The sequence below is a fragment of the Pezoporus flaviventris genome, unplaced genomic scaffold (genome assembly GCF_033815535.1).
Source record: "Pezoporus flaviventris isolate CSIRO_AGI_PZ_B2104156 unplaced genomic scaffold, CSIRO_AGI_Pfla_v1 ptg000069l, whole genome shotgun sequence".
Taxonomy (NCBI): Eukaryota; Metazoa; Chordata; class Aves; order Psittaciformes; family Psittacidae; genus Pezoporus; species Pezoporus flaviventris.
The window spans coordinates 1,072,793-1,100,226 of NW_026892617.1; the positions used below are offsets into that span (position 1 = coordinate 1,072,793).

Consider the following 27,434-nt stretch of genomic DNA (forward strand, 5'->3'; position numbering starts at 1 on the left):
CTTTCAACATGAAAAAGAAAAGCAAACAAGGGATTTCCTGTCTCGCTGGGCTGGGGTGAGGACCCGGAAGGTGGCTGAAACCCCGTGGTGGGTTAAACCTCCCCCATGCAGGGAGGCACAGCGCTCCCCTTAATGCAGGATGGGGAAGGGAGCAGCTCCTCCACAAAATAAGTGGGCAACTGCGGGATTTCTGACCCAAACAGCACACAAGCAGCGGCAGGACTGGGGTGTGTGACATGAGCTGGTCCTGCAGGAGAGGATGGGGAAAACACAGAGAACCAGAGGAGGAAGCAGCGCTTTGCTCCTGGCAAAGCCTCACCTCCAGCAGCATTCCCAGCTCCAGGCCAGGTCCCGAATATGTGTGTGGAGGAAAAAAGGCTCCTTCATTTCGGGAAAAGCCTTGGGCAGGTTTTGCTAGGCAGAGATAACGGCCCAGCACGGTGACGCGTGGCTCCCTCCTCTGCGCTGCGATAAGGGCCGGCCGCCAATTGGATGGGGACGCTTCCATCTCGCTATCGAAGGCGGGCGCCGCTCGATCCTCACCTCGCGCCCCGCGACGGGAACGCCTCGAGAGCCCTCGTGGCCCCAAACACAAAGGAACCCTTGAAGCCAAGGGTGTGCGTGGCAATGGAAAACAGAGGTCAGCAGATAAGGGGGATCGCTGCTTCCCGGTTATAAAGCCAGGGAGCCCGGGCAGCTCAGCCCAGCTGCGGTCATCGGGAGGGTGAGTGTGGACCGGTGGGTACCTCCTGCACCATGAAGTGGCTCGTCCTGGCCCTGCTGTGTCTCCAGCTCTCGGAGGGGGTGGTGAGGTGAGTGTCCGGCAGGGAGTGGGGTGGTAACAGAGCTGTAACCTGCATGGGCTGTGCTGTGACCCTGAACACCTTCAACCGGGTGTGATTCCAGCCTCCTGCATTTCCATTGACCATCGTGGTCCTGGCCCAGGCTGGGTCAGGGGGTGTAAAGAGCAGCCGAGGGGATGGCTCTTATCATGGCTGGGCACAGAGATAACCTGGCAGTGCCCAAATCCCCGGATTTCCTGCTGAGTTTTGTTGGTTTGGGTTGGTTTTCCCTCCGTGCAGAATCAAACTGAAGAAAGGCAAATCCATCCGGGAGAACATGAAGAAGGCTGGAGTGTTGGAGGACTACCTGAGGAGAATGAAACATCACACAGCTAAGAAACATCGCTTCAGAGAGGACTTTGTGGTGTATGAGCCCATAACCAGCCATCTGGATGTGAGTACCCCATTTCCCACTGCTGCCTGTCTGTATACCATGAGCATCCCTTTCCCTCCTCCTTCCCAGCTGCCAGGGATCCGTTCACCCCAAGCCTCCAGGAGTGAGAGATGGTTTTCCCCGCTCTTCTTTAAGCTTCTACTTTAGAAGAGTTTTCCCCTGCCATGAAAAGTGAGGCTTTTCTGTGTGAAACAGAAAACACAACAAAATACATAGTTAATATTACATCCTCCTGCAGAAAAAGCAGGGTGAGAGTCAGCTCCATCACTACCTCCTTGCCTGCAAGAGGGAGCTTGGCGTTCCCCCTGCACCACCCTGCAATGCACTCGGATGCCCGGTCTGTCCCTGCTCCTGTGGCCAATGGAGATTCCCATTCTCTTCTTCGCAGTCCTCCTACTTTGGGGAGATCAGCATCGGGGACCCCCCCCAGAACTTCACAGTGCTCTTCGACACCGGCTCCTCCAACCTGTGGGTGCCCTCCACCTACTGCAAGAACCCAGCGTGCTGTGAGTACCACATCGCACACAGCTCCCAGCAGCTGGGCTGGGGCAGCCTGGAGAAGAGAAGGTTCCTGAAGGGGAGACCTGAGAGCAGCTCCAGTGCCTAAAGGGGCTGCAGGAAACCTGGAGAGGGGCTTGGGACAAGGGATGTAGGAACAGGCCAAGGGGAATGGCTTTAACCTGCCAGAGGGGAGACTGAGCTGAGCTCTTAGGCAGAAGCTCTTCCCTGTGAGGGTGCTGAGGCGCTGGCACAGGGTGCCCAGAGAAGCTGTGGCTGCCCCATCCCTGGCAGTGTTCAAGGCCAGGTTGGACACAGGGGCTTGGAGCAAGCTGCTCTAGTGGAAGGGGTCCCTGCCCGTGGCAGGGGTTGGAGCTGCATGAGCTTTAAGGTCCCTTCCAGCCCAAACCAGTCTGGGATTCCATGTGCCTTGCTAATGGAGATGGCCAAATCCCTATGACCACTGTGGGTGCAGGAATCTTGCTGGCAGTGCCTGAGCTGGCATGGAAAAAGCAAAGCTGTGAATCATGGAGCTGATGTCCTGCTCCCTGGCACTCACCCCATGTCACTCCCTGCTGATGGCTTTCCTGACGCTGAGGCTGATGTGGTTGGGATTGCAGTGCCCGTTCCCCGCAGAGGGATGCAGGCAGAACCGGGATGCAAACCCTGCCTTAGAGGTAACTGTGAGGCAGAGGCACAGCCTGTTCTGCTCTTCCAGACCTGCTCCCTGCAGGAGAAACTGCTTTCCCAGGCGTTATCCTGGCAGAGCGACCGCAGGTGAGTCCCCATCCCAGCCCGGTTATCGCGTACCCAGGAGCTGTGCCCTCTTCTCTCTCATGCAGTCAACCACATGAAGTTCAGGCCCAGAGAGTCCTCCACCTTCATCACCAACGGGCAGTCCTACACCCTCTCCTATGGCAGCGGCACGCTCACGGTGCTCTTGGGCTATGACACACTAAGGGTGAGTGCGCCCGCGATGCCCTCGTCTTCCTGGCCACTGTGGACCAGTTATTGCCACTATCGGTTACCCAGCTGGCTTTTAGGTTGGTTTTAATGCGATTGCTGCTCATTTCCCAGCTGCCTGGTGATGTTTCTACTCACAGTTGGCCCCTTGGGCTTTCAGAGCATCCATCATCCCACCCAACCCCTGCTTGGCTTCCCTAAGTGCACAGGCTGACCGGGCATCTCCTTCCCCTCCAGATCCAGAGCATCACGGTCACAAACCAGGAGTTTGGGCTCAGTGAGAACGAGCCAACGCAGCCTTTCTACTACGCGGATTTTGATGGGATCCTGGGAATGGCCTACCCCTCGCTGGCAGTGGGAGGGACGCCCACCGTGCTGCAGGGAATGCTGGAGCAGAACCAGCTCGCCGAGCCCATCTTCAGCTTCTACTTCTCCCGGTAAAAAACCCCACACATCCTAATGCAGCAGCATCCCTCTGCCTGTCCCCATGCAGCTCCCTGCTGGGTTTGTCCCTCGCTACCCCATGCGCATTGCACTGATTTACCCACCTCTGCTGCTGTAACTCTTGGGTTTTTGCAGCGATCCCACCTACTACTATGGAGGAGAGCTCATTCTTGGAGGAGTTGACCCTCAGCTCTACTATGGGGACATTGCATGGGCACCAGTGACCCAGGAGCTCTACTGGCAGGTTGCCATTAATGAGTGAGTTGTATTTGTACCTGATGGGCACGATCCACCCCGGCAGCTCCTGCAATGAAGGCGGTACAGTTGTCTTCCACAACAGCTTACTGCAGCAGGCATGGGCTCGAGGCAGGGCTTTGGCACTGCACTTCAGAGCATCCCAACGTATAGATCCAGCCAAACCAGGTTTAGTTGCCGGTGGGTGCTTGAAATGGTGTCCATCCCCTTATCCTCCCCCCAGGTTTGCCATCGGGCAGTCAATGACCGGTTGGTGCAGCCAGGGCTGCCAGGGCATCGTGGACACGGGGACGTTCCTGCTGACGGTGCCTGAGGAATACATAGAGAGCTTCCTCCAGGCCTTGGGAGCCCAGCTCACCAGCTATGGGGTGAGCACGCAAGGGATGCTTTGGGGGTGCCTGTGGAGCAGGGGGGAGGCTTGTGAGTGAGCTGTGGGCCCCCAAAACTCAGGTGGCATCTACAGAGCAAGGTACTGTGGGCATGTTAGGGAAAGATGAGGTGACATGGCACTGCCAGGGGATAAGGTGTTACCCCCACGTATGGGGGTATCTCTCATGGTGGGTGCTGTCCCAGCCATAACCTCCTCTTCACCATCTCCCCACAGTATGCAGTTGACTGCAATGAGATCCAGAACATGCCCCCCATCACCTTCGTCATCGATGGAGCTCAGCTCCCACTCTACCCCTCTGCCTACGTCTTGAACGTACGTATTAGCCCAGCAGCTCCATCCTGCCTTATGGACGGGCCAGGAGAGGAGCCGGTGCTTCCCTGTATCCCACCCAGCAGGCTCTGACTCCCCGTTATTCCTCTCTTACAGAACAACGGTTACTGCACTCTGGGCATCGAGGTCACCTACCTGCCTTCCCAGAACGGGCAGCCGCTCTGGATCTTGGGCGATGTCTTCCTCAAGCAGTATTACACCATCTTCGACATGGCAAACAACCGCATCGGCTTCGCCCCATCGCTGTAGAGGAGCAGAGCCGCAGAATCCAGCCCCTCTCCTGGCCTGGCTTCGGCAGCATTCGGAGCGCTGCGGGCTTCCTCTGGACCTTGATGTTCCTCTCTGTGCCCGCACGGCTCCCTGTCCCTGCGGGATTTCTGTGCTCCCGCAGTCTCCTGTTACAAATAAACCTCACCATCCCCAATCATCACCCGCTTCTGTCCTCCTTGAAGCCCAGAATGAGAGTCCTGAGCCTGATTCCTGCCAGGGCTTCGCTTTGCAGGTGAGCAGCACCCCGCGCCAGGCTGCAGTGCACCAGAGCATCACCGGGGTTGGTCTCAGACCCCAACCATAGCCTTGGGGATGGGATTCCCCACAAAGCCAGTTCTGCTCTGTGCCATCGGGGTGTGTGAATGGAAAGGCCGTGGGGCTCCTCAACCTTCATCGTCCTCCAGCCGCTGCTCGCTGCACCGAGGCTGATGCTCCCCAGCTCCTACCCAGGCAAATACCGAGTGGTGGTGGACATCGCTTTGCCTGCTGTTTGTGGTGACCTCGGTGATGCCGTCTTGTCCGGTGGGTCCCCACCTCCATCCCTCATTGGGCACTGGGGAAACCTCATCAGAGGTGCATGTGGGCAGGCACTGCTCTTCCTTGTAGCTGGATAAGGCCCTGTGATTAAGGCGAAGTGGGAATATGAGAGCAGCTTAGGTTAGCCATGGCATCCAAATGAGCCCCAAACCCTCAAGTGGGGCTATTCGGGTAAAGCACATCAGGAATGGTCTGTGGCTGAAGGGGATGGGGAGCACCTTGGCCGGGGAGGGCTCGGGTAACACCGCTCATTCCTGGGATCCAAACTTGTTTCTGGGAAGCTCTTCACCCCCGGAGCTCATTATGGGATGTGTTAATAGCACTGTCATTTCAGCAGAGAAAGGACACAAACTCCTCCGTGCTTTGTGTCAAAATATTGACACAGGCTGAGTGCGGCGAGACAGGGATGGGATGTGTGGGTCTGGGATGTGTGGGTCTGGGATGTGTGGGTCTGGGATGCGTGGAGCTGGGATGCGTGGAGCTGGGATGCGTGGAACTGGGATGCGTGGAGCTGGGATGCGTGGAACTGGGATGCGTGGATCTGGGATGCGTGGAGCTGGGATGCGTGGAACTGGGATGCGTGGAGCTGGGATGCGTGGAACTGGGATGTGTGGAGCTGGGATGCGTGGAACTGGGATGCGTGGAGCTGGGATGCGTGGAACTGGGATGCGTGGAACTGGGATGCGTGGAGCTGGGATGCGTGGAACTGGGATGCGTGGAGCTGGGATGCGTGGAGCTGGGATGCGTGGAACTGGGATGCATGGAGCTGGGATGCATGGAGCTGGGATGCGTGGAACTGGGATGCGTGGAGCTGGGATGCGTGGAACTGGGATGCGTGGAGCTGGGATGCGTGGAACTGGGATGTGTGGAACTGGAATGCGTGGAGCTGGGATGTGTGGGTCTGGGATGCGTGGGTCTGGGATGCGTGGAGCTGGGATGCGTGGAACTGGGATGCGTGGAACTGGGATGTGTGGAACTGGGATGCGTGGAGCTGGGATGTGGGAGTTTTTCCTCTGAAATGGGGGTGGGGGTCTGAGAGCTGGAGCTGCTCCGGCAGCAGTGGTGGCAGGAAGGGAACAGGTGAAGGTTGACCACGTCCCTGCTGGTCTTCGCTCTTCCCTTTGCTCCCTGCAGGATCCGTCCAAGCAAAGGCAGATCCATCAGGATGCGATGGAGGAGAAAGGGATGCGGGGGCTTTTCCTGAGCTGCTGCAGGCTCAAAGCAATGGTCCAGCCCCAAAGTGTGCATGGAAGCAGCTCAGCTCCCCTGGGGTCCATCCCTGCTGCTAGCAGGGACTGGGGAGCCTGCAGGAGCCCTGCATCACAGGGCAGCGGGGCGGCTCCTGCCTACCCGGAACAGCAGCATCATGAATTTCCACTTACCACAAAGGGTGTGTTTTGCCTTTGTTTTCTGGAACGATCAAGCTGGTGCTTGAAGGCAAGAGAAAATACTTTAACTTCTTGATAGCAGCATAATTTTGCTTTTTATCAGATGTCACATATTTGGTCTCGGTATCAGAGGCACTGGACAATTAGCGGCTGAATAGCTGGGTAAGGAAGGGAAATCAGGGCGGCTGCAGTGACAAACACTGCGAGCGTTGGTGTGGGTGGGTGCAGCGATAGGGGAAAGGGGTGTCTGGAGCAGGGACTGGGCACGGCTCCCAGCTATATACACCCTGTCCTGGCCAAGGTGCTGCAGGAGCTGCCATGGAGCCACCAGCAGCCAGGGCTGTGCGGTGCCTGGTGCTGGCCCTGCTCTGCCTCCAGCTCGGGCAGGGGATGGTGAGGTGAGGCCAGGGTGGGTGCCAGGGCGCAGGGTCTGGCCTCAGTGCATGTGGATGGGTTCACTCAGCATCTTGGTGCCATCTCCATCCCGCGCAGGATCCCCCTGAGGAAAGGCAGGTCCATGCGGGAGGTGATGCGGGAGAAGGGGGTGCCGGAGCGTTTCCTGATGGACCTCAGAGGGGACCCTGGTAGGAAATACCAGCTCAGTAACGCTGTGGCTTATGAACCGCTAGCGAACTACCTGGATGTGAGTATTGAACCTTTTCCTTCCTCCTCTGGGTTCTGGTGTTCAGGAATGTCCTCCTCCCTTCCCGGCCGCTGCAGGAAGCTCCAGCTCGGCTGCCTCCCCAGCCAAGGGGTTGCAGTGGGCATGGGCTGTCTCTGTAGCCTGGCTCGGAAGGATGGGTGATGCTGGGAGCCAAGCAGGAGGCAGCACATCTCATCCTGAATTGGCTTCCCTTCTCAGAAGAAGCAGATCTTGATGGTTAGAGAAGTTCTGCTGCTCCTGGCCTTGTGTTGTAGGCAAATCACTGCCCCTTTCTGTGCTTCAGCTGCCCTGGGAGCACTTGAGGAGCAGGAGCCCTTCCAGACCCGGAGCAGTTTGGGTTTCTCAGCTCGCAGAGGGCAGAGAGCTGGAAACTCTCATTCAGAAGAGCAGCCAGCAGCAGCCATCCACAAACGCTCTTGTTCACAGTCCTTCTATTTCGGGGAGATCAGCATCGGGACCCCCCCGCAGCATTTCCTGGTGCTCTTTGACACCGGCTCTGCCAACCTTTGGGTGCCCTCCACCTACTGCCAGACCCCAGCGTGCGGTGAGCATCCCTTGGGATACAGCAGAGCCAGGGCCAGGCATCCCCTGCATGTAATAGACTGGAGCTGTGACAGGGAATTCAGTGAGAGCCGATGGGGTTTGTCCTCTGCTCTGTGCCACCGGTGGGGCTGGCTTTGGATGGCCCCTTGCTGGGGACCGGGATGCGGGTCCAAGGGCAGGATGTGACCTGGGGGCTTCTCTCCATGCAGTGGATCATGCCAGGTTCAACAGCAGCCTCTCAACCACCTTCTCGGGCATCGGCGAGACCTATACCCTGAGCTATGGGTTTGGTGACCTGTCGGTGGTGTTGGGGTACGACACTGTGACAGTAAGTGAGTTCTATGTGTGCGACCCGGGTAAGACGTGGCTGGGGTTGTGACCCACCTCATTTGGTTAAGAAATGGCAGGGGGAGCTCAAAGTACCTTCTTGGTCTGGATATTAGTGCCTGAATCTCCCATAGGGCATAAACTTACTTGGAGACTGGGATTTGCAACCAACTCAGTCTGAGCCCCCGGGCTTTTCATCACTGCTTTGGGTTAAGGGATAACTTTGGCCATAAGCGCTTGCTTTTTACACTGATGGCTGAGCTTTGTCATTGCAGGATGTAAGAAATGAGACCTGCTTGCAGTGAAAATGGGATTTTTAAAGCAATTTAACCAAGGCAAACAACTTTGGGGGGTATTTTTGTGGAATAATAAGCGTGATGGGACAAAGACTACAAGCCATCTCCCAGCATCTTTCCTCTCCCTTTAGATCCAGAACATTGTCATCAGCAACCAGGAGTTTGGCCTGAGCCTGGATGAACCCACCAGACCCTTTTACTACCAGGACTTCGATGGGATTTTGGGCATGGCTTACCCAGGCGTTGGCGTCCCTGGTTACAACACACTGATGCAGAACATGCTGCAGCAGAGCCAGCTCGCTGAGCCCATCTTCAGCTTCTATTACTCTCGGTGAGACAGCAGGTCTCTCTCTTCCATAGACACAGCTTGGATCTGTCCTTTCCTTATTCCCTCTCCATCCACGTTTCCTCCCACTTTATGCTACACAGCTTTCTCCTGAGCATCCTGCCTGAACTTTGGGGTTAATTTTGTGTCTTTCCAGCAACCCATCATATAGTTATGGCGGGGAAGTCATCCTCGGAGGGGTTGACCCTCTGCTGTACTCAGGGGAGATTTTATGGGCTCCTGTGGTCCAAGAATTGTACTGGCAGATCAGAATTGAGGAGTAAGTGCTGCACCATGGCTTAGAATGGGGCTTGGAGTGGGTGGGGGGCCTTTTCTGATGCCTTTTTTGCTGCTCTCTAAAGGTTCTCCATGGGGCTCTCAGCCACCGGCTGGTGCAGCCAAGGCTGTCAGGGCATTGTGGACACGGGGACGTTCCTGCTGACGGTGCCAGGACAATTCCTGTCAGCATTCCTGCAGGCGCTGGGTGCGGAGGAGAGCGACTACGGGGTAGGTTAAAGGATGCCATGCACAGGAGGGGCTGATGAATGCCGTGGGATGAGGAAGCGTTTGGTGGCAATGCTGAGCTGTGGGGGGCCCCCAAGCATCTCTGCCCCTCTTTGCTTCTTTTGCAGTTCGTTGTCAACTGCAGCGACGTCCCGAGCCTGCCCACCCTTTACTTTGCCATCAGTGGAGCCCAGTTACTGCTGCCTCCCTCTGTCTATGTGTTAAACGTAGGTGTGACTTATATCAGCCCCAATGTGTGTTTGCCATCATGGGGTAGTTCAGCCCAAGGGCTGTGTTTCCCACCTGCTGATTTCATGATGCTTTTGCATCTCTGTGACCGTAAGGGTGGTTTAACCCCAGCCAAAGTAGCCACAAAGGCCTGGGCAACATCACACACACACACACACACACACACACACACACACACCATTGGTACTGAAATTGGTTCCTTTTCTCCCTTACAGAATGATGGTTTCTGCACCATTGGGGTGGAGAGCACGTACGTGTCCTCTGCCAGTGGGCAGCCTCTCTGGATCCTCGGCAACCTCTTCCTCCGGCAGTATTACTCCATCTTTGACATGGCCAACAACAGGGTTGGCTTTGCCCTGTCAGCTTAGGGATGCTGAGCATCACCCGGAGCATATCTGCCCCTGTGACATTGTTCTCCCTCGGACCTATGTGTGGTGATGAGTAGCCTCCAAATGTCCTGTACCGAATAAAGAACTGCAAAGGTCACTGCCTTGTGTCTCAGCTGAGCAGGACCTGGCACAGCTCTTAATAAAACAAAGTCTGAGATGATGCTTGAAGGTTCCAGGCACTGCCTGGGCTTCCAGATGTGCACGGAGCCTTTGAATTTGCAGCAATGACCAATTTGGGATCACCTTTTTGACTGGGAACCAGATCCCTGGCTGGGAAAGCAGGATGAGAGGAAGAGATTCGTGCTGAGCCATGGCTTGGGGACCCCAGGGCTGAGCCGATGTGGTTGCTGGAGGCTTCAGGAACCAGTTTGGAGCAGGATGTGCAGAGACAAGGAGCTGCGTGTGAACAGCTCCCGGGTCATTAGGTTTGGGGGAATTGCCCACACGTATTTGCAAATAAATGAGGGATTGGAAGGTGTCGCGCTGAGGAAAATGCCCTGGTTTTGTTCTCTCTTCATTGCTGCAGCTGCAAAGGGCAGACAATGAGAAGGAAGGGGTGGCAAGTCTGGGATGTGAATGTGACCAAAGCTTGGTGTGTCTGGATCCCCCCCCCCCCCAACGAAGAGCTGCTGGATGCACCATCAGACAAGTTGGACCAGACCCAAGAGGCTGGTCCTCGAGGTCTGGCATGGGAGATGCATCACCGAAGGGCCCCCTCACCCGTTCTCCAGCACCCATCTCCCAGTCAGATGGCAGTCACCCTGCTGGGGTATGTGACCACCTTTTAAACTGGCTTTTTGCAGCCAAATCTGCCATGGTGGGTCCTGCAGAGCTCAGACACTGAGAGCCATGGCAGCCTGGTGGCAGGGTCACCCTGTGCAGTGGGGTGGCAGCATTGGGCTGGGCAAGGAGTCCCCACCTTATCCCAAGTCCATCCTATAGGAAAAACTCCTCAGTCCATGCATCCCTGCACAGATTCCACCTTGAGGGTCCTGTCTGGGGGGAATCAAACACCCCTAGTCATTAAGCAGGGACCTATGGCTGTTGCTGCCCAGGATGCTCACCACGGCTGCAGCAAGCCTATGGCACCGGGGCAAGAAACCGTGGGATCCTGGTGTAAGGAGTTGTACAACCCTAATGGAAGGAGCCACATGCCCCTAGTGCAAGAAGCCACAAACCCGTAGTGCAAGGAGCCACAAACCCCTAGTGCAAGGAGCCACATGCCCCTAGTGCAAGGAGCCACAAACCCCTGGTACAAGGAGCCACATGCCCCTAGTGCAAGGAGCCACAAACCCCTGGTACAAGGAGCCACAAACCCCTGGTACAAGGAGCCACATGCCCCTAGTGCAAGGAGCCACAAACCCCTGGTGCAAGGAGCCACATGCCCCTAGTGCAAGGAGCCACAAACCCCTAGCGCAAGGAGCCACATGCCCCTAGTGCAAGGAGCCACAAACCCCTAGCGCAAGGAGCCACATGCCCCTAGTGCAAGGAGCCACAAACCCCTAGTGCAAGGAGCCACATGCCCCTAGTGCAAGGAGCCACAAACCCCTAGTGCAAGGAGCCACATGCCCCTAGTGCAAGGAGCCACAAACCCCTAGTGCAAGGAGCCACATGCCCCTAGTGCAAGGAGCCACAAACCCGTAATGCAAGGAGCCACATGCCCCTAGTGCAAGGAGCCACATGCCCCTAGTGCAAGGAGCCACAAACCCCTGGTACAAGGAGCCACAAACCCCTGGTGCAAGGAGCCACATGCCCCTAGTGCAAGGAGCCACAAACCCCTGGTGCAAGGAGCCACAAACCCCTGGTACAAGGAGCCACAAACCCCTGGTACAAGGAGCCACAAACCCCTAGTGCAAGGAGCCACATGCCCCTGGTGCAAGGATGCGCATGATCCCGGTGGAAAGAGCTGCTACAAGACCCATACACCCGGGCTGCAGGACTCGTGCCCTGCGCCGCCTTCACCCCCGTTCCGAAGGTGGAAAAACCCGTTTTTGGGGGAGGAAATCACCGAGCCCAGCCCCGGCCGTGCCCGAGGCGGGGACTACAAGTCCCGGCAGGCGCGGGCAGCCCTGCCCCGCTCCGGACTACAGCTCCCGGCGTGCTGCGGAGCGGAGCGGGCCGTGCCGAGCCGAGCCGAGCCGAGCCGGGCTGGGCCATCCGTGCCGAGCCGGCCGGGCGGTGCTGCCCTCCCTCGGTGCGGGAGCAAGCGGGGCCGGGCCGAGTGGAGCTTGAACGGAGCGGAGCGGTTCCGTCTCCCCGCAGCCACAGAGTGAGTGCCGCGGACGGGGCGTACCGGGGGGGGGGGGGGGGGACGACGACGGGGGGACGGGACCCCATCTCGGGGCTCTTTGAACTCGCAGCCCCGGGGTTGGTTCTTGTTTGCGCTCCTTTGCTGTGAATGTTAACGTGTTCCCCCCCCACCCCGGCCCGGCCCGGCCCCCAGCGGGAGCAGCCCCGCGGCTGGGCAGGGATCGGGGGGGGGGGGGTCTCCGGCCGCTTGGTTGAGTGCCCCCCAACCCCGCATGGAAAGAGCCCCAGGAGGAGATTTGCTCGGGTCGCCGTTACCAAACCCCCCCCTCTCCTCCCCGGACCCTTTACTCTATGCGAGGGGAAACTGAGGCACGGATGCGGCAGCCCCCGACGCGCGGGGTTCACGGGGGAGTTTGGGTGCATCGACCTCCTTGGACAGGGTGCAAATGCCTTCCTTTGTGGGGTGCAGCAGAGTGGGGTCCCACCCGGAACTGACTTCCCCCCTCCCCTTGCTGCTTTGGGGGTGTGCAGAAAGAGTTGGGCTCCCCCCCCACATCACACAGCTTTTAGAGGGGTTACCGGGAGCGTTGCGACTTGCTCCTCTGGGGCAGCAGGAGTGGGGCAGGGGCTGCACTTCACCTACAGCCGCCGATTAATTGTATTCATGACTTAATTGCGAAGCAGGAAGGATTACGACAGCCCTCATGGCCGTGTCCCCTAGAGCCTCAGTGAGTCAGAGGATGGGGAAATTTCCTTAAAGCCCCAAAAATACCCTAGGAAAGAGAGAGAAAAGATGGTGGGTATTGTTGTTGTGCTGCTCTAAGGTAAATAAATCAGCCTGTGCGAGTCAGGGGCCTGTTTCCAGGAATCCCGGCGCTTCTGCGCGTTCCCGGCCCTTGGGGCACGGGTGGGGGGGGGCTGTGATTTGTTTTATGTAACAGCAGAGAGCGGAGCAGGCAGAAAGGGCCGGAGTTTGGGGGATTCCTCGTGGGTTTTTCCCCCTCCTTCCCCCTTTAGTTTTCCCTGCCATGTTTGCTCGGCTTCATGCACGGCTGCTCCGCGGCCGCAGGCTGGTTTTTCCCTGCTCTGGGTGCCCGTTGAGCCTGCGCTTACCTGCTGCGGGGGGACCCAGCAGGGAAAACCACGCTGGGACCGATGGGCCTTTGGGAATCGGGCTGCTGGAGGTGGGAAACCACCAGATTTAGGCTCTGGGGTGGGTGGGGATGGCTGCGATGGGCAGCGTGTGCCGAGCCCATGGTGTGCACGGAGGGGGAGCCGGTGTGTTTTCCGAGGGATGCTGGCTTTACCTCCCGAGGGATGCTGGCTTTGCCTCCTGCCCTTATCAGTAGGAAACTGCTCCGGGGTGGAGCTGCCTGCCATGGGGCGACTCCGGCATCTGGGTGTTTGGGATGGATGGAGGTTGTGATTCCAAGCCGGGGCTTTTATTTCTTTTTCCATGCTTCACGGTGCCGGGTTTACGGCCCATGTGTTTCTGGTCCCACCCCTGCCCTGCCACTGCCTGTGCAGTGATGAGGTTTCCCTGTTTGCCGGTTCTTGGTGGTGCTGTGGGGAAAGGGAAGAGCCCTGTGCCCACAGGGACAAAAGGGGTGAATCATTGGAGCAGGGGGGAAGTGTCCAGGGCTGCAGTGGGGTAGCCGTGGGGAACAGAACAGCCACTGCAGGGAAATGGGGCTTTGGGGGGGGGGGGGGGGCTCCTCAAAAGTGTGTGCATTGAGGGTAGAAACAGCCCTTAGGTTCCCTGTGTGCTGGGGTCTCGATGTTGAGTTGATGCAGGAGGTCTGAGCCCTGTGTTGCTGCTGTTCCTTTCTGGGGGTGCGGATGGATGGTGGGGAGGGATGGGGCTCTTCTGATGCTGGCCATGGCACATCCCCATCATCTCTGGGCCTCGTCCCTGGGCACATCTGGAGTTTGGGACCTGGGTTTTTGAGTGGGATGGACCTTGAGCTGCACTTGCCAAAAGGGAGCCATTTCATAACCCAGTGGTGTCCTTGGTGTAGGCAGCATCACGGCATCCCATGGCCGCCACATCCCATGGCCGCAGCCCATGCTGGTGTCAACCCACGGTGGCTGTTTCATGAGAGGTTCCCTGACCCTGTCTTCGCTGTGGGAGATGGACAGGGCTCTTCACAGACACAGGAGCTAGTGCTGGGTGCTGACAGTGTAATGCTTGGAGGGACAAAAAGGGTGATGTCTCGGTGAACACGCAGGAAATACGTGCTCATCTGTTGGGTTTCTCTTGTCCCCCATTGGTACATCCAGAAAAAGCCCCTGTGGTTCCCCTTTCGAGGTCATGCCCCACCGCAGGGTTGGTGCCTGGTTTCGGTCCGAGTGGGTTTTCCTTGCTGATGTACATGTAGGTAGGGTCCCATGACGTGGCCAGCGCAGGGATGCAGGAGGCTGAGCCCCGTGCTTTGGGATGAGCTCCAGTTCCAGCTCCTCGCCTTGCAGGGAGACCCGTGAGTTGGTTGGAGGTGGAGGCACCAATGAGAACCAGGAGCGATGGGCGCGATGCCGGCCCGATGCCGGCCCTGTCCGGCTGATGCTGACAGCCGGATTTGATGGAGCTGTCCCTTCTCCCAACACCTTCCCCCTTGGTTTCTGTGGAGCAAACGGGCAGCAGAGCAAAGCTATAGATAGAAGAAAGAAAGAAAGAGGCAGGAACCACACGGTTTCCCTGCGGGCAGAGGAGGAGCGCGGGAGGGTCGAGCCCCGAGCGATGGAGGTGAGCTCGGAACCACGCCAGGAGCTGCTTGGCGTGGTGATGGTGGCTGCGTTCACCTGGATGGAGTCTCCTGGGAAGGGCTCAAGGTCTTTCAATGACACCTCCTGCCCCAGCCCCGCGGTCCCAACAGCCTGTGCAAGGAGGCTGTGCCGTCTTATTTTTAAATCCTCTTCTAAGAATCGCTCCCGGGGTTTTGTCACCCTTCCTGCAAGTACATTTGACTCCAAAGAGACTCCCCGCACCCTCCCATTGGCTTAAATCCTCTCCTTCACCTCAACCGGTGCAACTTTCAGTCCGGATAAACCTGAAACGCCCAGGCAGCATCCTTCCCTGCGGTTACATCCCTCTTTTCCCGTCCCATCCATGCACTCTGTTAGCGAAAGTGATTCACTTCGTGTATAAACAGTTGCAAAGCCAAAGGTTTCCCAGCGCTCAGCCCTGGCCCTGCTCTGCTTGGGTTGTAAATTCTCCTTGCAGTGAGCCCTGATCCTCCAGCACAGTTTATGCAGCTGCTGCCTTAGTGCCCAAGCGCCAAAATCATGAGCAGGGCCAAGGGCCAGTCAGTGTTGGCACTTTTTGACCCCCCCACTAGGAGCAAGCAGAGGGGCTGCGGATGCTCTCTGGTGCAGGGACACTGTTGATGGCAATGGGGATAGATCAGGGATGCTTTTGGAGCCTCAGGGACAAACTTCCTTGAGATTTTGGGATGGGGAATTTTGAGGAGGAAACGAGGAGGGGACTGCAGCCACTCAGCATGCAGGGAGCGCTTCCCTGCTCCTGGCTTGTGATCCCCATGGGATGAGGGGAGGTTGGGTGGCAGCTGGGTGCTGGCTGCAGCTCCCACGTTATCTGCGTCGGGGTGGGTGCCATGCTCAGCGCCGGCTGAGCTCCTCCGGGACCGCTGCAGCCTGGAAGGTGTCGCCTGGAGAAAGCCCAACCCGGTGGGAAAAACCTCATGGTCAGAACTGGTGCCAGGGAGGCGGCAGCACCCGCAGCCAGGACCCGACCCGGCTGCACCGGCGCGGTGCCAGGGCAGGGGCTGGATCGGCAGCGAGGGCCCCGAGAGCCCAGTTTGACCTTCACAGAGCAGGGAAGCGCTGGGCTGAGCCGGGGTTGGGGGGAGAGGAGGAACCCTCTCCTCTGCGGGTAAGCGGCGGTAGCTGGGTGCTGCTGGGTGCTGCTGGGGCCGGGATGGCAGCGGGGAGCTCTTTGGGCGGACAAGGCACAGGCTGTCCCCAGCTTGTTTTATTCTTGGGGGTGGAAAACAGCTGCGGCTCCATGGACGGGGCGGCCGCGGCGCTGGGGCTGCCGCTGGCACTGCGGGAAAGGCGGCTCCGAGGAGGCTCCGCGCCGGGCGCAGGGGCTGGATGGACGCGGTGTATTTATAAATATTACCTCCTTCCAGCAGCACGGGGAGGGAGGAGGAGGAGGAGGAGGAGGAGGGATGGGGGCGGTGCTGGGAGAGCCGCCGGCACCGGGGTGATGGGGACACGGGGTGGCCGCTGTCACCTTGTGCCTTCTGCTCGTGGCAAATGGCATCAATGGGGTGCGCGGAGCTCGAGGGCTGGTTTTGATGAGCGGCACCGCTTTCTGGGGTGGTTTCTAGGATTTTGGGGGTACGTGGTGGCTCTAAATCCTTGCGTTGTGGTGTGGTGCATCTGCACTGCTGGAATCCAGCTGGGGCTGGGGATGGTGCTGCCAGTTCCCTTTATTGCTCGTTTATCACAGAATGGTTTGTGTTGGAAGGGGCCATAAAGCTCGTCCAGTTCCACGGGCAGGGACCCCTTCCACTGGAGCAGCTTGCTCCAAGCCCCTGTGTCCAACCTGGCCAGGGATGGGGCAGCCACAGCTTCTCTGGGCACCCTGTGCCAGCGCCTCAGCACCCTCACACAGAAGAGCTTCCTAAGATCCCATCTCAGCGTCCCCTGGGGCAGGTTAAAGCCATTCCCGAATTCGGGCAGCTCTTTAAACAAAACCCTTCAGCCCCTCCAAGGTCACCCCGCTCCTGTCCCCGCTGAGAGGTGGATGCGATACGGGGCTGATTAGTCGCTCCCGGCCCCGCGCTCCCGTTGGCTCATCCTGGCCCCAGGAACGTCCTTCTGCCTGTTAACACTTTTATTTTTAATTGCAGGGGCTTGGGGGGGGGGGGGGGTAGGAACGTGGCACCGGGGGCTGTTTGCACCCAAGGGCTGTGAATTCCCCGGGTGGGCAATTGGACAGTGATGTTTCAATCAGGGTTCCTGCATCGCACCAACCGCCCTGCGGATGCTGCTGCGGCCGTGGAGGGTCTGGCTCTGCCGTGGTGGGGTCCATGGGGTTCCCCTTCCTACCTGCACTGCTTTGGGGGCTGCCCATGATGCTGGCACATGGATGCCAGGCTCGTGCTCTGGTACACGCTGTCCCCAGGTGTGCAGAGGGGTTTTGGAGGTGAAGGAGAAGCTTTTTGGGGTGAAGGAAGGGGGTCAGAGCAAGGTTGTGTGTTATTAACCCCATAATGGCTGCCCTGCACAGGTGGGCTCTTATAGATCAACCTCAGCACCACCAGAACCAGGGGGTCTTTTCTATTGACCTCATTCATTCTGTGCTGGGAGTGAGACTGTGACAAGGGATGCTCAGCCCTGGCTCTTGGTACCCAGATGCTTTTCCCTCCACTGGGTCCCTGACACATCCCAAGCTTACCTGGGCAATCTGGGGGCTGCTTTAGCTGCCTTACAAGACTTGTATAATGTTTTTACTGTGCTGGATACCTGGGCTGCTTCCAGGAGCGGTATTTAACGCATGGAAGGGAAAACACTTGGCCTCTGACCCAAGTGCCTGTTAACAACGTCGCGGTCCACGTTTCTGAGATGCCGGGGCTAAAAACAGTCCCGGTGACTCAGTCTCTATCTGGTGCTGTCAACTGACCCCGGTCTCTATTTGCCAAGTCCCTCCTCCTGCTCCTTCTCCCTTTCAGGGCTGCATGCTCACTGCATGGGGAAGGAGCCTCTGGACAGGGCGAGGGTGGCTCTGGCCATCCACCTGCCTGACCCATCTCCTGCCCACCCCATCGTCTCCTGCCTGACCCATCTCCCGCCTGCTGGGTGGGTGATGGGGAGGGCACTGATGCTCTTTGGGGTTGGAAAATGGGGCCATCCACCCTCTTTCCCACCACCCCATCCTTATCCCAGAGCAGCATCGGCTGGATGGGACCTCAGAGCCTCTGGTCCAGCCTCAGACATGTCCAATATTAGTGCTGGATTGGGGTCTCCAAGGCCAGGTTAGGTGGGGCCTTGAGCAACCTGGTCTAGTCTAAGGTGTCTCTGCCCATGGAACTGGATGTGCTTTAAGGTCCCTTCCAACCCAAATCAGTCTGGGATTCTATGAGGGAGGTTGCCCCACTGCCAGGGTTTGGCCACTGTCATGGTGGGGAACCCCATCCTAACACCCCAGGTCAGACCCTGTCCCACTGCCCCTTTCTGGGGCTGCCAACCCAGAGCACCGCGCTCCTCCGCGTGCCGATGAAGATGATACCGTGACACCACTGGCACGGCATAAATCACCCCACGGCGGCCTCACTAGGGCAGGGTGAGGGAGCTGCGTGGAGCAGATGGGTGCCAGCCGCGTTGCTGACGGGGTGGCACGGCCGCGGCTCGCAAAGGGGATGTGGTACAAAGCAGCTTTGCTCAGTGGGGCCATAGCGGGGGTCTCCGGCACTGTGCTGGGTGTTTGGGGCATCACACAGGCATCCTCGTTGTCCCCTGGCTTTGTCGTTGTCATCCTGGCAGGTATTGGTATCACCAGTCTGGTGACGGTGATGCCAATGGGGTATCGGATGTGGGTGCTGGAGGGATCCCGTGTGATGCATTTGGGGCTGGCTCCGGCTGTGTAATGCTGATGCTTACTCTGCATCCGCTGCAGGCACACAGAGCATGAGGGATCCCCATGTGTCCCATCCCCTGACAAAGGGCAGCTTTTGTCCCTCTGTGTTTGCATGTCACTGCGGGCAGCCCTGCAGCCGCTCTACCTGCAGCTCCGGAGGGGATGCGATGGGGCAGAGCCCGCCTGGGCTCCAGCATCGCCGTGAACCCGGCAGCAGTGCCTGGGTCTGTTTTTGCCACGCTGCTCCTCAGTTCAGTCACCAACTCTTGCGTTGCAGTGAGGAAAAGCAAGCAGGTTTGGAAGGGTTTTTGCAACTTCCCCCCTTTGCACCCCGCGTGGCAGCTGCTGCGTTCAAAACAGGGTCCTGAAAATGAGGAAACGTGGGGCTGGGGTGGGAGCGGGGCTGGCCCCGGCGAGGAGCACGAGGAGCTGTGACCCACGGGCACCCAGAGGTCCCCCCATCCCGCACCCAGGTAACCCCTGCGCCGTCATCATCCTCCTTCCGCACACATTGGGGCGCCAGCGGAGACCCTCACGAGGCCGTGGGGTGGCTTTGGGGGTATCTGTGGGGTGGCAGCTTGGTGGCATCAGAGCTGCCTGCACCCTGCCTGCTCCTTCCCTCGCCATCCCCACTATATGAAAACGAAGAGGGAGGAAGGAAGGGAGGCTCAGCGGGCGCTTGGTGCTGGTAGCAAGCAGCAGAGCCGCTTTCAGTTCTTTCTTCTTCCTGCCCTCATGGTTCTCTGCAGCAGCCCACAGCAGCGGGTGGGTGGGCAGCAAATTCCCCCCCCTACCCCCCCCATTCTCTTCCTTCCCTGGGGGTCCCCACTCATGGCTGAAGCTGCAAAATTGATTTTTCCGCTTACAAACGGCCACGATCGACCAGGAAATAAAGAGAAACGATGGAGCGGGGCTGGGCAGGCGGCTCCTCAGCTCGGGGGTCCTCAGCTCCATCTCCGGAGCATCGCTGGGTGAGCAGGAGATGCGTTGTGTTTGCAGTGTGGGTGCCAGGATGGCAGTGGGTGCTGCATCCCTGTGGGTGCCGGGCAGGGAAACGCGATCCCATGTATTTCACAGGGGCTAAATCTGGAAGCTGCCTCACAGCAGCTTTTATTTCTAACCCACACCTTGGTGCAGCGATGGGATGGGGAGGGAGGGAGACTTTGGGTGTTTGATCCCTAGGGGTGGCCCTGGGTAGCCACATTGGCTCTCTGCAGCCGGTCCTGCAGCATCACGGCCCCATGCATTGTGGAGCAGCTCCCAGTGTCACTGCAGAGATTGGTTGTCACAGCCTGGGTTATGGTGCCACCGAGCTCCCAGAGGGATGGGGGACACCATGGGGCACAGGCAAGTGTCAGAGCAGCTCTGGGTGCCTCTGGGCATCCTCCATCTAGAACCACCCCCAGCGCAGGGGGAGCGTGTTGGGCTCTTGGTGAAGTAACACCCCCAGAGGAAAAGCAAGAAAGGTCCAGAAATAACCGTGTTGCTAAACAGCCCCAGAGATATTTTGAAGGGAGATTAATTCCCTGGCTCCAGCCCCGTGCCTTGTCCTGGTGGTGGCTCTGGAGTGTTGATGGAGCACGGTTTTCACTGGAGGAGCTCTGGCTTTAGGGTTCGGTCCTCAAACAAAGCGGGATCAACTTTTTCCTGCATCCCAAGGAGGCAGGGTCAGGCGGTTTGCAGAGCACAGGTTGAGTTTCCTTTGGGGAAATCCATCGCTTTTCCATGCTCTGGGCATGGAAAAGCCGCTCTGTGTCCCCCAGACAGGAAAGGTGGAGTTTGGATGTGGATAGGGGCCAGAGCCATCCACCCTTTCCCTGCTCCCGGTTGCTTTCCCGCCCCTCTTCTCCCTCTCCATCCCTTTCCTGATGCTCCGTTGCCCGCCCTGGCTCTCCCACCACCTTCCTCCCTCCCCTCCTCTGCTCTTCCCTCTCCGTGACCGATGGGGACGCTGCCCCAGCAGGTGCCCTGGCAGCTCCCACCAGGAAACCCAATGCCCAGGCATTCCCTGGCCCACGGCGCTGCCCGCTCCAAGCCAGGCCAGCCACTGCCCATGCACTGGGACAGACCCTCACTGGGGTCTTCCCTGTGTGGGGACTGGGGCTGCCATGGCGCAGGGATGGATCCAGCTCTGCTCTGCTTTATCCGGGATACTGACATCCTTCCCGGGAACAACAGGCATCCCGGATGGAGCCACCATCCCACTTGCTTTATTTCTGCCCCCTGGACTACAGGCTAGTGAGAGGTGACCCCAGGGTGGGACGTGTCCCTGTGGTGCTGTGGCAGGGTCCCCATTGCTTCCCGCTGGGGCTGACTCAGAGCGAAAGCAGAAGCTGCTTGGCCTTTTGGGGTGGAGGGGGGAAGCCAAGCAGAACCACTGGGGTTATTTTAAACCTGACCTATTTTCCCCCCTCTCCTTATCCGGCCCTGCTCTGGCCACCCTTGCTCATCCTCACCCTTGGTAGCTCCTCTTTTCGGGAGCTTCCCAGGGGAAAGGGCAGCACTTCCCCTGTTTCCTATAAGGGGCAGTGGGGGTGTCCTGCGGGGTGGTGGGACACTGCCATCCCTCCGCACCGCAATGCCTCATCCCATCTCCATGTGGCTCTTGGAGGCTTTTCCCCTCGCCCTGCCCTTTGTATCTGGGGTTAGTACATCTCCTGTGGGCACCAGCTGTGCTTTATCCCCCTTCAACCTTGCTGTATCCTCTGCGGGCTGTCCCGGTGTCACTGGGTCCTTTCGCAGGCTCTGCTCTTGCTCATCTCATGCATCCCCATGTGCCCTCCTCTGAGGCTGGTTGTGATGAAGCCACAACTGGTAACTGTCCTCATCTCCCATCCCCCTCGGATGGGCCACCATGTCTAATTAATTACCTTCCTCTTGCTGTTCAATAGCTGGCTCTTGATCTATGTAATGTATTGCTGTCCACGCTGCCTTGATTTAATTTCCCCCTTAGGATACCGCGTGGCACTGCAAATCGGATGCCTCCCCGACACCCTGGTGCGTTGGATCCCCTTTGTCTGCAATTACACCTCGTCTTTAAATGCAGCCCCCTCCAGATTTGCCTGGTTCCACTGAGTGTTTCCTCCTGTTCCCCTGCAGTGTTTACTCCGGGTCCTGCGGGTGCTGTGGTCCAGACTCCATCCCATACAGCATCTCCCGCATCCCCATCCCAGCCCCGCATGGGAAAGCCACCCTCATAGGGCCGGGCAGCACCCGGAGCCCCGGCATCCCCTTCCCCACCTCCATGGGCCGCCGTCCCCTTTGTACGGGTGAACAAGGGCCGGTCTGTGCGGAGCGGGGGCCCCGCAGCCTCCCCCCGGTGCCGCGCTCGCGTGCCGGCCCCGCACAGAAGCTGCCTTGTTCACCCCGTGCCTCAGCAAGGGCTTCAGGCTGAGGCTTCGACCCTGCCCCTGGCTCCTGGCACCCGCCGGCCTTTTCTTCCTGCTCTTCCCTTGCTTTCTCTTTCCCTTTCGCTCCGCTCCTGGGCTCTGATTTATTCCCATCCCTTCGGGCTTTGCTCCAGTGTTTCGGAAGTTGGTGGCACAAAGCAGGCTCCGGCTGACCCCAGCAGTACGTGAGTCCAGACCTGACGGGTGCAAGGGTCCTCGCTGCCCCCCCCCTCCTTGTCACCTTCTGGGTGCCCCAGTGATCCCCAAGGAGAGGGGTGGCATGGTGGGGAGCTGCGATGAGAGGGCAGACCCGTCCGTCTGGCACGGGGACGGTCATGGTTTGGTCACAGCGGGTACGGGGGGTACAGGGTGTCTGCGCCCTCCCCGTGCCTCAGTTTCCCTGTTGCTGAGGTGCCGTGTCCTCCTCTCAGGGTCACCTCCGTGCTCGGCGGGCGCCCGCATCCCACCCCCCCGGAGCACCATGGCGTCCCGCATCGGCCTGCGGATGGAGCTGATGAAGCAGCAAGCGCAGCAGGAGGCCGAGAGGGAGCGCATGCAGCAGCAGATGATGATGAACTACATGCAGCAGCAGCGGATGCCGGTGGCCTCCACCCCGGCCATCAACACCCCTGTCCATTACCAGTCCCCACCGCCTGTGCCTGGAGAGGTCCTCAAGGTACAGTGTGTCCCCGCAGCCAGTGGGGATGAGGGGATATGGGGGACCCCTCGGGGTCCCTGATGGTTGGTCTCCTCCTTGCAGGTCCAGTCCTACCTGGAAAACCCCACCACGTACCACCTGCAGAAGTCACGGGATAAGAAGGTTCAGGCTTATCTCTCTGAAACCTATGGGAACAAGTTTGCTGCCCATGTCAGCCCCATCAGCCACTCTCCCAAGCCGCCCCCCGCTGCATCCCCTGGTGTCCGAGCCAGCCATGTCATGTCCTCCTCGGCGGGCAACAGCGCGCCCAACAGCCCCATGGCCATGCTCAACATCGGCTCCAACCCGGAGCGGGAGGTGAGGAGGTGCCGCCGAGCTGCTGGGGGATGCAAAGGGGCTGGAAATTCAGGCAGAGCAGTGCGTTGGCACCGTACACCTTTCCCTTTCAGTTTGATGAGGTCATCGATGACATCATGCGCCTGGATGACGTCTTGGGCTACATGAACCCCGAAGTCCACATGCCCAACACGGTGAGTCTCTGATGCGCGTTAGGAAGAGATCAGGCCTGATCTGGCAACCCCGTGCCTGCAGGTGGCACAGAGGGGACCTGTCCTGCCACATCCCTGCAGTGGTGCCAGCCCAGGTTTCGCAGCCATAAGCTTTCCTCAGAGCAGCACCGTCTCCCGGGTCACATCCGTGTGGCAGCTTGTGCCTCCCAGTGGCATTCATCCTGCCGAGCCCTCCTCGGATGTGATTCACCTGCCCTATTTTAGCTGTTGGCCGTGGGAGGGGATCAGCTGCGCCCTTTGAAGTCCTGTTTTCTTTGCTGCTCTGATTATAGCTGGTTTAAGGGCCCAGGAAGACGATTCCACCTGCCCGGGCTGCGCACTCGCAGCCCAGAGGCCAAGCAGTCGGGCTTGCGCCCCGCTCCTGCAGCCCCGCATGGAGCTAACCCGCCTGTGCCTCTGGTTTCCAGCTCCCGATGTCCAGCAGTCACATGAATGTCTATAGCGGGGACCCCCAGGTGACAGCCTCCCTCGTAGGTGTCACCAGCAGCTCCTGCCCCGCTGATCTCACCCAGAAGAGAGAGCTGACAGGTACGTCCCCAGCCCAGAGCTGGTGGGGTGATGGCGAGTGCCAGACCTGCCCTGTCCTGTGGGTGGGGAGGGCGGCTCTGGGGGTGCTGGGATGCTCCGACACCGACCCGTGGTGCTCGTGGGGTCAGATGCAGCCTTGTCCCCTCTGGGTGATGGTGTGGGTCTCGATTGCAGATGCTGAGAGCCGAGCCCTGGCTAAGGAACGCCAGAAGAAAGACAATCACAACCTGAGTGAGTTCAGTGCTGGCTGCTCGGGAGCGGAGTGGCTTCCCCTGTGCCACCCTGCACCCTTTCCCCATCACTCCTCTTTCTCGTTCCCCCTCTCTCTGAGCTGGGTCTCCCTTCCCTTCCCATCCCACCTCACCCTCACAGCCCCCTGCCGTGGATCCCTCTTTCCCATCCCTGCCGAATACCTGCGGTGCAGGAGACACCCTGTTGTCCTTCTCATTGTCACTGGGGGAAGGTCAGACCTCATGGGGTAATGGGTGGGAGCACGGTGCCAAAGGGTTCACCCCAAAGGTTTCTCATCCTGAGACCCCACCTCCAGAGGGTCTGCCCAGGGCACGTTGGTGGCTCCCGGCCCTATGAGCCAGGAGCAGCAGTGTGGTCGCTGGGGGCTGTGGGGCTCCTCCTGCTCCTGATGCCTCTTTCACAACCATCCCTCTCTTCTCACCCTGCAGTTGAGAGGCGGCGAAGGTTTAACATCAACGACCGCATCAAGGAGTTGGGGATGCTGATCCCCAAGGCCAACGACCTGTACGTACCGGCGTGGGGCTGGGATAAGTGTGGGTCTCAGGGGCGGGTGATACTTGCAGAGGAGCTCTTTGGTGGAGCAGGGGCGAGGGTTCACGTTGCTGGCACGCAGGTGGCAATCTCTGTTTCCATCCTGCCCGACAGGGACGTGCGCTGGAACAAAGGGACGATCCTGAAGGCGTCTGTGGACTACATCAAGAGGATGCAGAAGGACCTGCAGAGGTCACGAGACCTGGAGAATCACTCGCGGCGTCTGGAGATGACAAATAAGCAGCTGCTGCTCCGCATCCAGGTGAGCTTCCCTGTGCTCTTCCCTTTGCTCTGCTCCAGCCCCACGAGCAGCAGGGGCTCTCCTCCCTCTCGCTGCTGTCAAGTCACACCAGGAACAAAGTCTTCAGCCAACCTGACCGCAGCGAGTGTCGCTGAGCTTTGCGTGGGTCACCGTTTTCCATCCTTCAGCTCTTCTTGTGCTGCTCCCCAGTGAGCTTCTCGGTCCCTCTGTTCCTGCCGCCTCCGTGTGGGACATCCCCACCAAAGCCCTCCTGTGCTCTGTTGGCAGGAGCTGGAGATGCAGGCGCGCGTCCACGGGCTGCCCACCTCCTCGCCCTCAGGTGTCAATGTGGCCGAGCTGGCTCAGCAGGTCGTCAAGCAAGAAGCCAGTGGGGACGAGGGGACACTGGAGCCACTGCTGCCTGCCCTGGACCCCGAATCGCAGCCGCAGCCCGCGCTGCCTCCACCACCCCAGTCTCCCTACCACCAGCTGGACTTTACCCACAGCCTGAGCTTCGACGACGGCTCCCGGGGCTTCCCAGACAGCCTGGAGCCTGGCCACAGCGCTTCCTTCCCATCCCTATCCAAGAAGGAGCTGGACTTGATGCTGATGCAGGACACGATGCTGCCTCTGGCCTCCGACCCCTTGTTCTCAGCCATGTCCCCGGAGGCCTCCAAGGCCAGCAGTCGCCGGAGCAGCTTCAGCATGGAGGATGCTGACATGCTGTGACGAGGAGCCGACGCTTGGGGCGAGGACCGGACCTTCGGGTTTGGTTGGTGAAGTTACCGGCCCCTCTTCCCATAGGAGGAGCCCGTCCTGCCGTGCACTTGAATCTACGTAGGAGTGAGGAGAACCTTTTCTCTATGCAACGGGGTGTGGGGGGGAGAGCTCGGAGCCAGGCTCGCCGGGTGCCGCCGTGTCTTTCGCAAGCTTTTCTTTGGCCGGGAGCTGGAGCCGACCTTGGCTTGCCGTGGCGTTGGCCTGACTGCGGATGCCACATCCCAGGAGCGTGTTCCCGGCTGCTTTTGCCTTTCAGCAACCCCCTGCCACACCGAGCCCCTTCCCCAGGGCACTGCTCGGAGCCCAAGGAGCCTTCCCTGGGAGGAGAGGGACGATGCTCAGAGCTTTGTGTCTGCCTTGCTGCCTCCTGGAGCCTGCATCCTCAATGAGTCTTCCCCAGCCTCTGAGCCTCGTGGATGCTTCCCTTTGCCACGTCCTTCATGGTTCCTCCTTCCTCAGAGCACTCCGAGGTGTTAACTGGAGCACGTTAATCCATGGGGCACCGGGGTGTTGTCTGAGGGAGATGAGGCTGAGGCTCTGGGTTTGGGGTTGACATTGAAGGCTTCCAGAACAACCGGGACAGGGTGTTTGATGTTTGGTCAATGATTGCTGTGGCCTGACCCCTGCCTCCTGGGGGTTTGGCAGCATCCACCACCCCCAAACCTCACTGGCCTCCGGACAGGGGCTGCATGGTGCCGGGTGATGTTCTGCCTCTCTTGAGACAACCCCACAGAGGTGCCTCTGCCCCATAACCAAGCCCTGGCTCTTCAGGGGGAAGGATAAAGGGGTTTTTATGCTTTTCCTTGGGGATATTTGTGGCAAGCAGATGTCCTGCCCCGCAGCTGGGCACGGAGGTCCCGGCTGTGGCTGGAGATCAGGGAATGGTTTGTGCCAAACCTGAGCTGCTGCTTCCTTTGCCTTTGGCTCGTGGGGTTTATTTCTGTTCCCAGCACCACCAGCTTATTCCGCAGCCAGGATGCCTCGGTGATGGGGACCTGCTTTGGGCTCTGTCACCTTCTGCCTTCACAGCCTGGCTCAGGGTTTGGGGTTGGGGGGGGGGGGGGGGGGGGGATGACACTGTTCATAGGGAAAATACCACAGGAATTTTTTCAGGGAGAGGAGGGAAGGCCAGGGAGAGAAGACCCCTTTGGGATCCTGCCTGAGAGCACAGCATCCTGGACCAAGGATGGGGGATGTTGCCAGGTTAGGACAGTGAAGGGAAAGCCCAGCCAAGTAGGGACAAGCTCCACTGGTGGCTGCATTTGGGACTGGGAGGTGGGGAACAGCCCCGGTGCCCCCTGCAGAGGTGCCTATGGGACATGAGGGTGTGGGGAAGTGCAGAAGATGGGGAGGAGAGGGGGAAAGGACAAGGTAGGATGCACTGGAGGTGTCTCAGGGTGCAGGGAAGGGAGCAGCCATCAGGGCTGCAGCTGGGATTGGGGCTGTTCCCCACTGTGTGCTCCCGGGAGGCCTCGGCATCCTTCCTGCACTGCCATTAGTGCCTGTAATGAGAAGCATCCCCTGGCAGGGCCGCAGCACCCGCACACTGCGCTCAGGACATGGGGTTACCTCTGGGTGTGGGGATCCGTGGACACCAGAAGGGCTGTGTGGGTGCCTCAGGGTGGGATACAGATCCCTGCTCGCTTGGGATTATCGTGGCTATGGGGTGGTTCTGCTGGTGGTACCCGGCACGTGTGGGGCCGGCATCCTGCTCTGGCACTGTCTGATGCCAGCACAGGATGTGGCATCTCCCGTGAGGAAACGGTTGTGGATTATTTTTTGTTGTTTTTAATCTTTTTGGGGTTTTGTTTGGTTGTTTTTTTTTTTTTTTTAATGCACTGTGCTCTGATTAAAAAATTTTACTACTGTTTTATAAATAAATGTATAAAAGAATGAACTGGAATGGAGAAAGAATCATTAAAATATATTTATTTACAACATCCCGGAGCACTGCAGTGTGGGCTGTTTGTTCTTGGCCTGCAGGAGGGAGGGAGCCTGAGCCCCTTTCCCCCTGGGATGCTGTGGC

The 27,434-nt window shown here is 59.0% G+C and overlaps 3 protein-coding genes across 4 annotated transcripts; all 3 read left to right on the forward strand.

The window, feature by feature from the left end:
• The first annotated feature begins 529 nt into the window (after positions 1 to 529).
• On the forward strand, positions 530 to 4,397 carry LOC133278845 (pepsin B-like). Its single transcript, XM_061472005.1, has 9 exons — positions 530 to 812; positions 1,083 to 1,236; positions 1,625 to 1,742; positions 2,577 to 2,695; positions 2,935 to 3,134; positions 3,277 to 3,399; positions 3,620 to 3,764; positions 4,001 to 4,099; positions 4,214 to 4,397. Exons 1-9 carry the CDS (start codon positions 757 to 759, stop codon positions 4,364 to 4,366), a joined length of 1,167 nt encoding a protein of 388 aa, XP_061327989.1. The 5' UTR covers positions 530 to 756; the 3' UTR covers positions 4,367 to 4,397.
• Positions 4,398 to 6,535: 2,138 nt separating this feature from the next.
• LOC133278846 (pepsin B-like) lies at positions 6,536 to 9,769 on the forward strand. The gene is made up of 9 exons (XM_061472006.1): positions 6,536 to 6,710; positions 6,805 to 6,955; positions 7,403 to 7,520; positions 7,729 to 7,847; positions 8,274 to 8,473; positions 8,625 to 8,747; positions 8,830 to 8,974; positions 9,100 to 9,198; positions 9,436 to 9,769. Exons 1-9 carry the CDS (start codon positions 6,631 to 6,633, stop codon positions 9,586 to 9,588), a joined length of 1,188 nt encoding a protein of 395 aa, XP_061327990.1. The 5' UTR covers positions 6,536 to 6,630; the 3' UTR covers positions 9,589 to 9,769.
• Positions 9,770 to 11,653: 1,884 nt separating this feature from the next.
• On the forward strand, positions 11,654 to 27,348 carry TFEB (transcription factor EB). 2 transcript variants are annotated; one of them, XM_061471877.1, is made up of 9 exons: positions 11,654 to 11,878; positions 22,281 to 22,525; positions 22,610 to 22,864; positions 22,957 to 23,037; positions 23,484 to 23,604; positions 23,779 to 23,835; positions 24,285 to 24,360; positions 24,502 to 24,649; positions 24,917 to 27,348. In XM_061471877.1, the coding sequence occupies exons 2-9, from the start codon at positions 22,331 to 22,333 to the stop codon at positions 25,355 to 25,357; spliced, it is 1,374 nt and encodes a 457-aa protein (XP_061327861.1). In that variant the 5' UTR covers positions 11,654 to 11,878; positions 22,281 to 22,330; the 3' UTR covers positions 25,358 to 27,348. The 2 variants fall into 2 exon arrangements, with proteins under 2 accessions (XP_061327861.1, XP_061327860.1); XM_061471876.1 differs by lacking the exon at positions 11,654 to 11,878 and having other exon boundaries at positions 21,587 to 22,525.
• The last annotated feature ends 86 nt before the right edge of the window (positions 27,349 to 27,434 follow it).

Bases quoted from the DNA above. Each gene is read 5' to 3' on its own strand.
- LOC133278845 (XM_061472005.1), top strand. From the start codon at position 757: ATGAAGTGGCTCGTCCTGGCCCTGCTGTGTCTCCAGCTCTCGGAGGGG. The intron at 3,400-3,619 runs GTGAGTTGTATT...TCCTCCCCCCAG, and splicing joins TGGCAGGTTGCCATTAATGA to GTTTGCCATCGGGCAGTCAA. The intron at 3,765-4,000 runs GTGAGCACGCAA...ATCTCCCCACAG, and splicing joins CCCAGCTCACCAGCTATGGG to TATGCAGTTGACTGCAATGA.
- LOC133278846 (XM_061472006.1), top strand. From the start codon at position 6,631: ATGGAGCCACCAGCAGCCAGGGCTGTGCGGTGCCTGGTGCTGGCCCTG. The intron at 7,848-8,273 runs GTAAGTGAGTTC...CTCTCCCTTTAG, and splicing joins TGGGGTACGACACTGTGACA to ATCCAGAACATTGTCATCAG. The intron at 8,474-8,624 runs GTGAGACAGCAG...GTGTCTTTCCAG, and splicing joins TTCAGCTTCTATTACTCTCG to CAACCCATCATATAGTTATG.
- TFEB (XM_061471876.1), top strand. From the start codon at position 22,130: ATGGTGGGGAGCTGCGATGAGAGGGCAGACCCGTCCGTCTGGCACGGG. The intron at 24,361-24,501 runs GTACGTACCGGC...CCTGCCCGACAG, and splicing joins ATCCCCAAGGCCAACGACCT to GGACGTGCGCTGGAACAAAG. The intron at 24,650-24,916 runs GTGAGCTTCCCT...CTCTGTTGGCAG, and splicing joins AGCTGCTGCTCCGCATCCAG to GAGCTGGAGATGCAGGCGCG.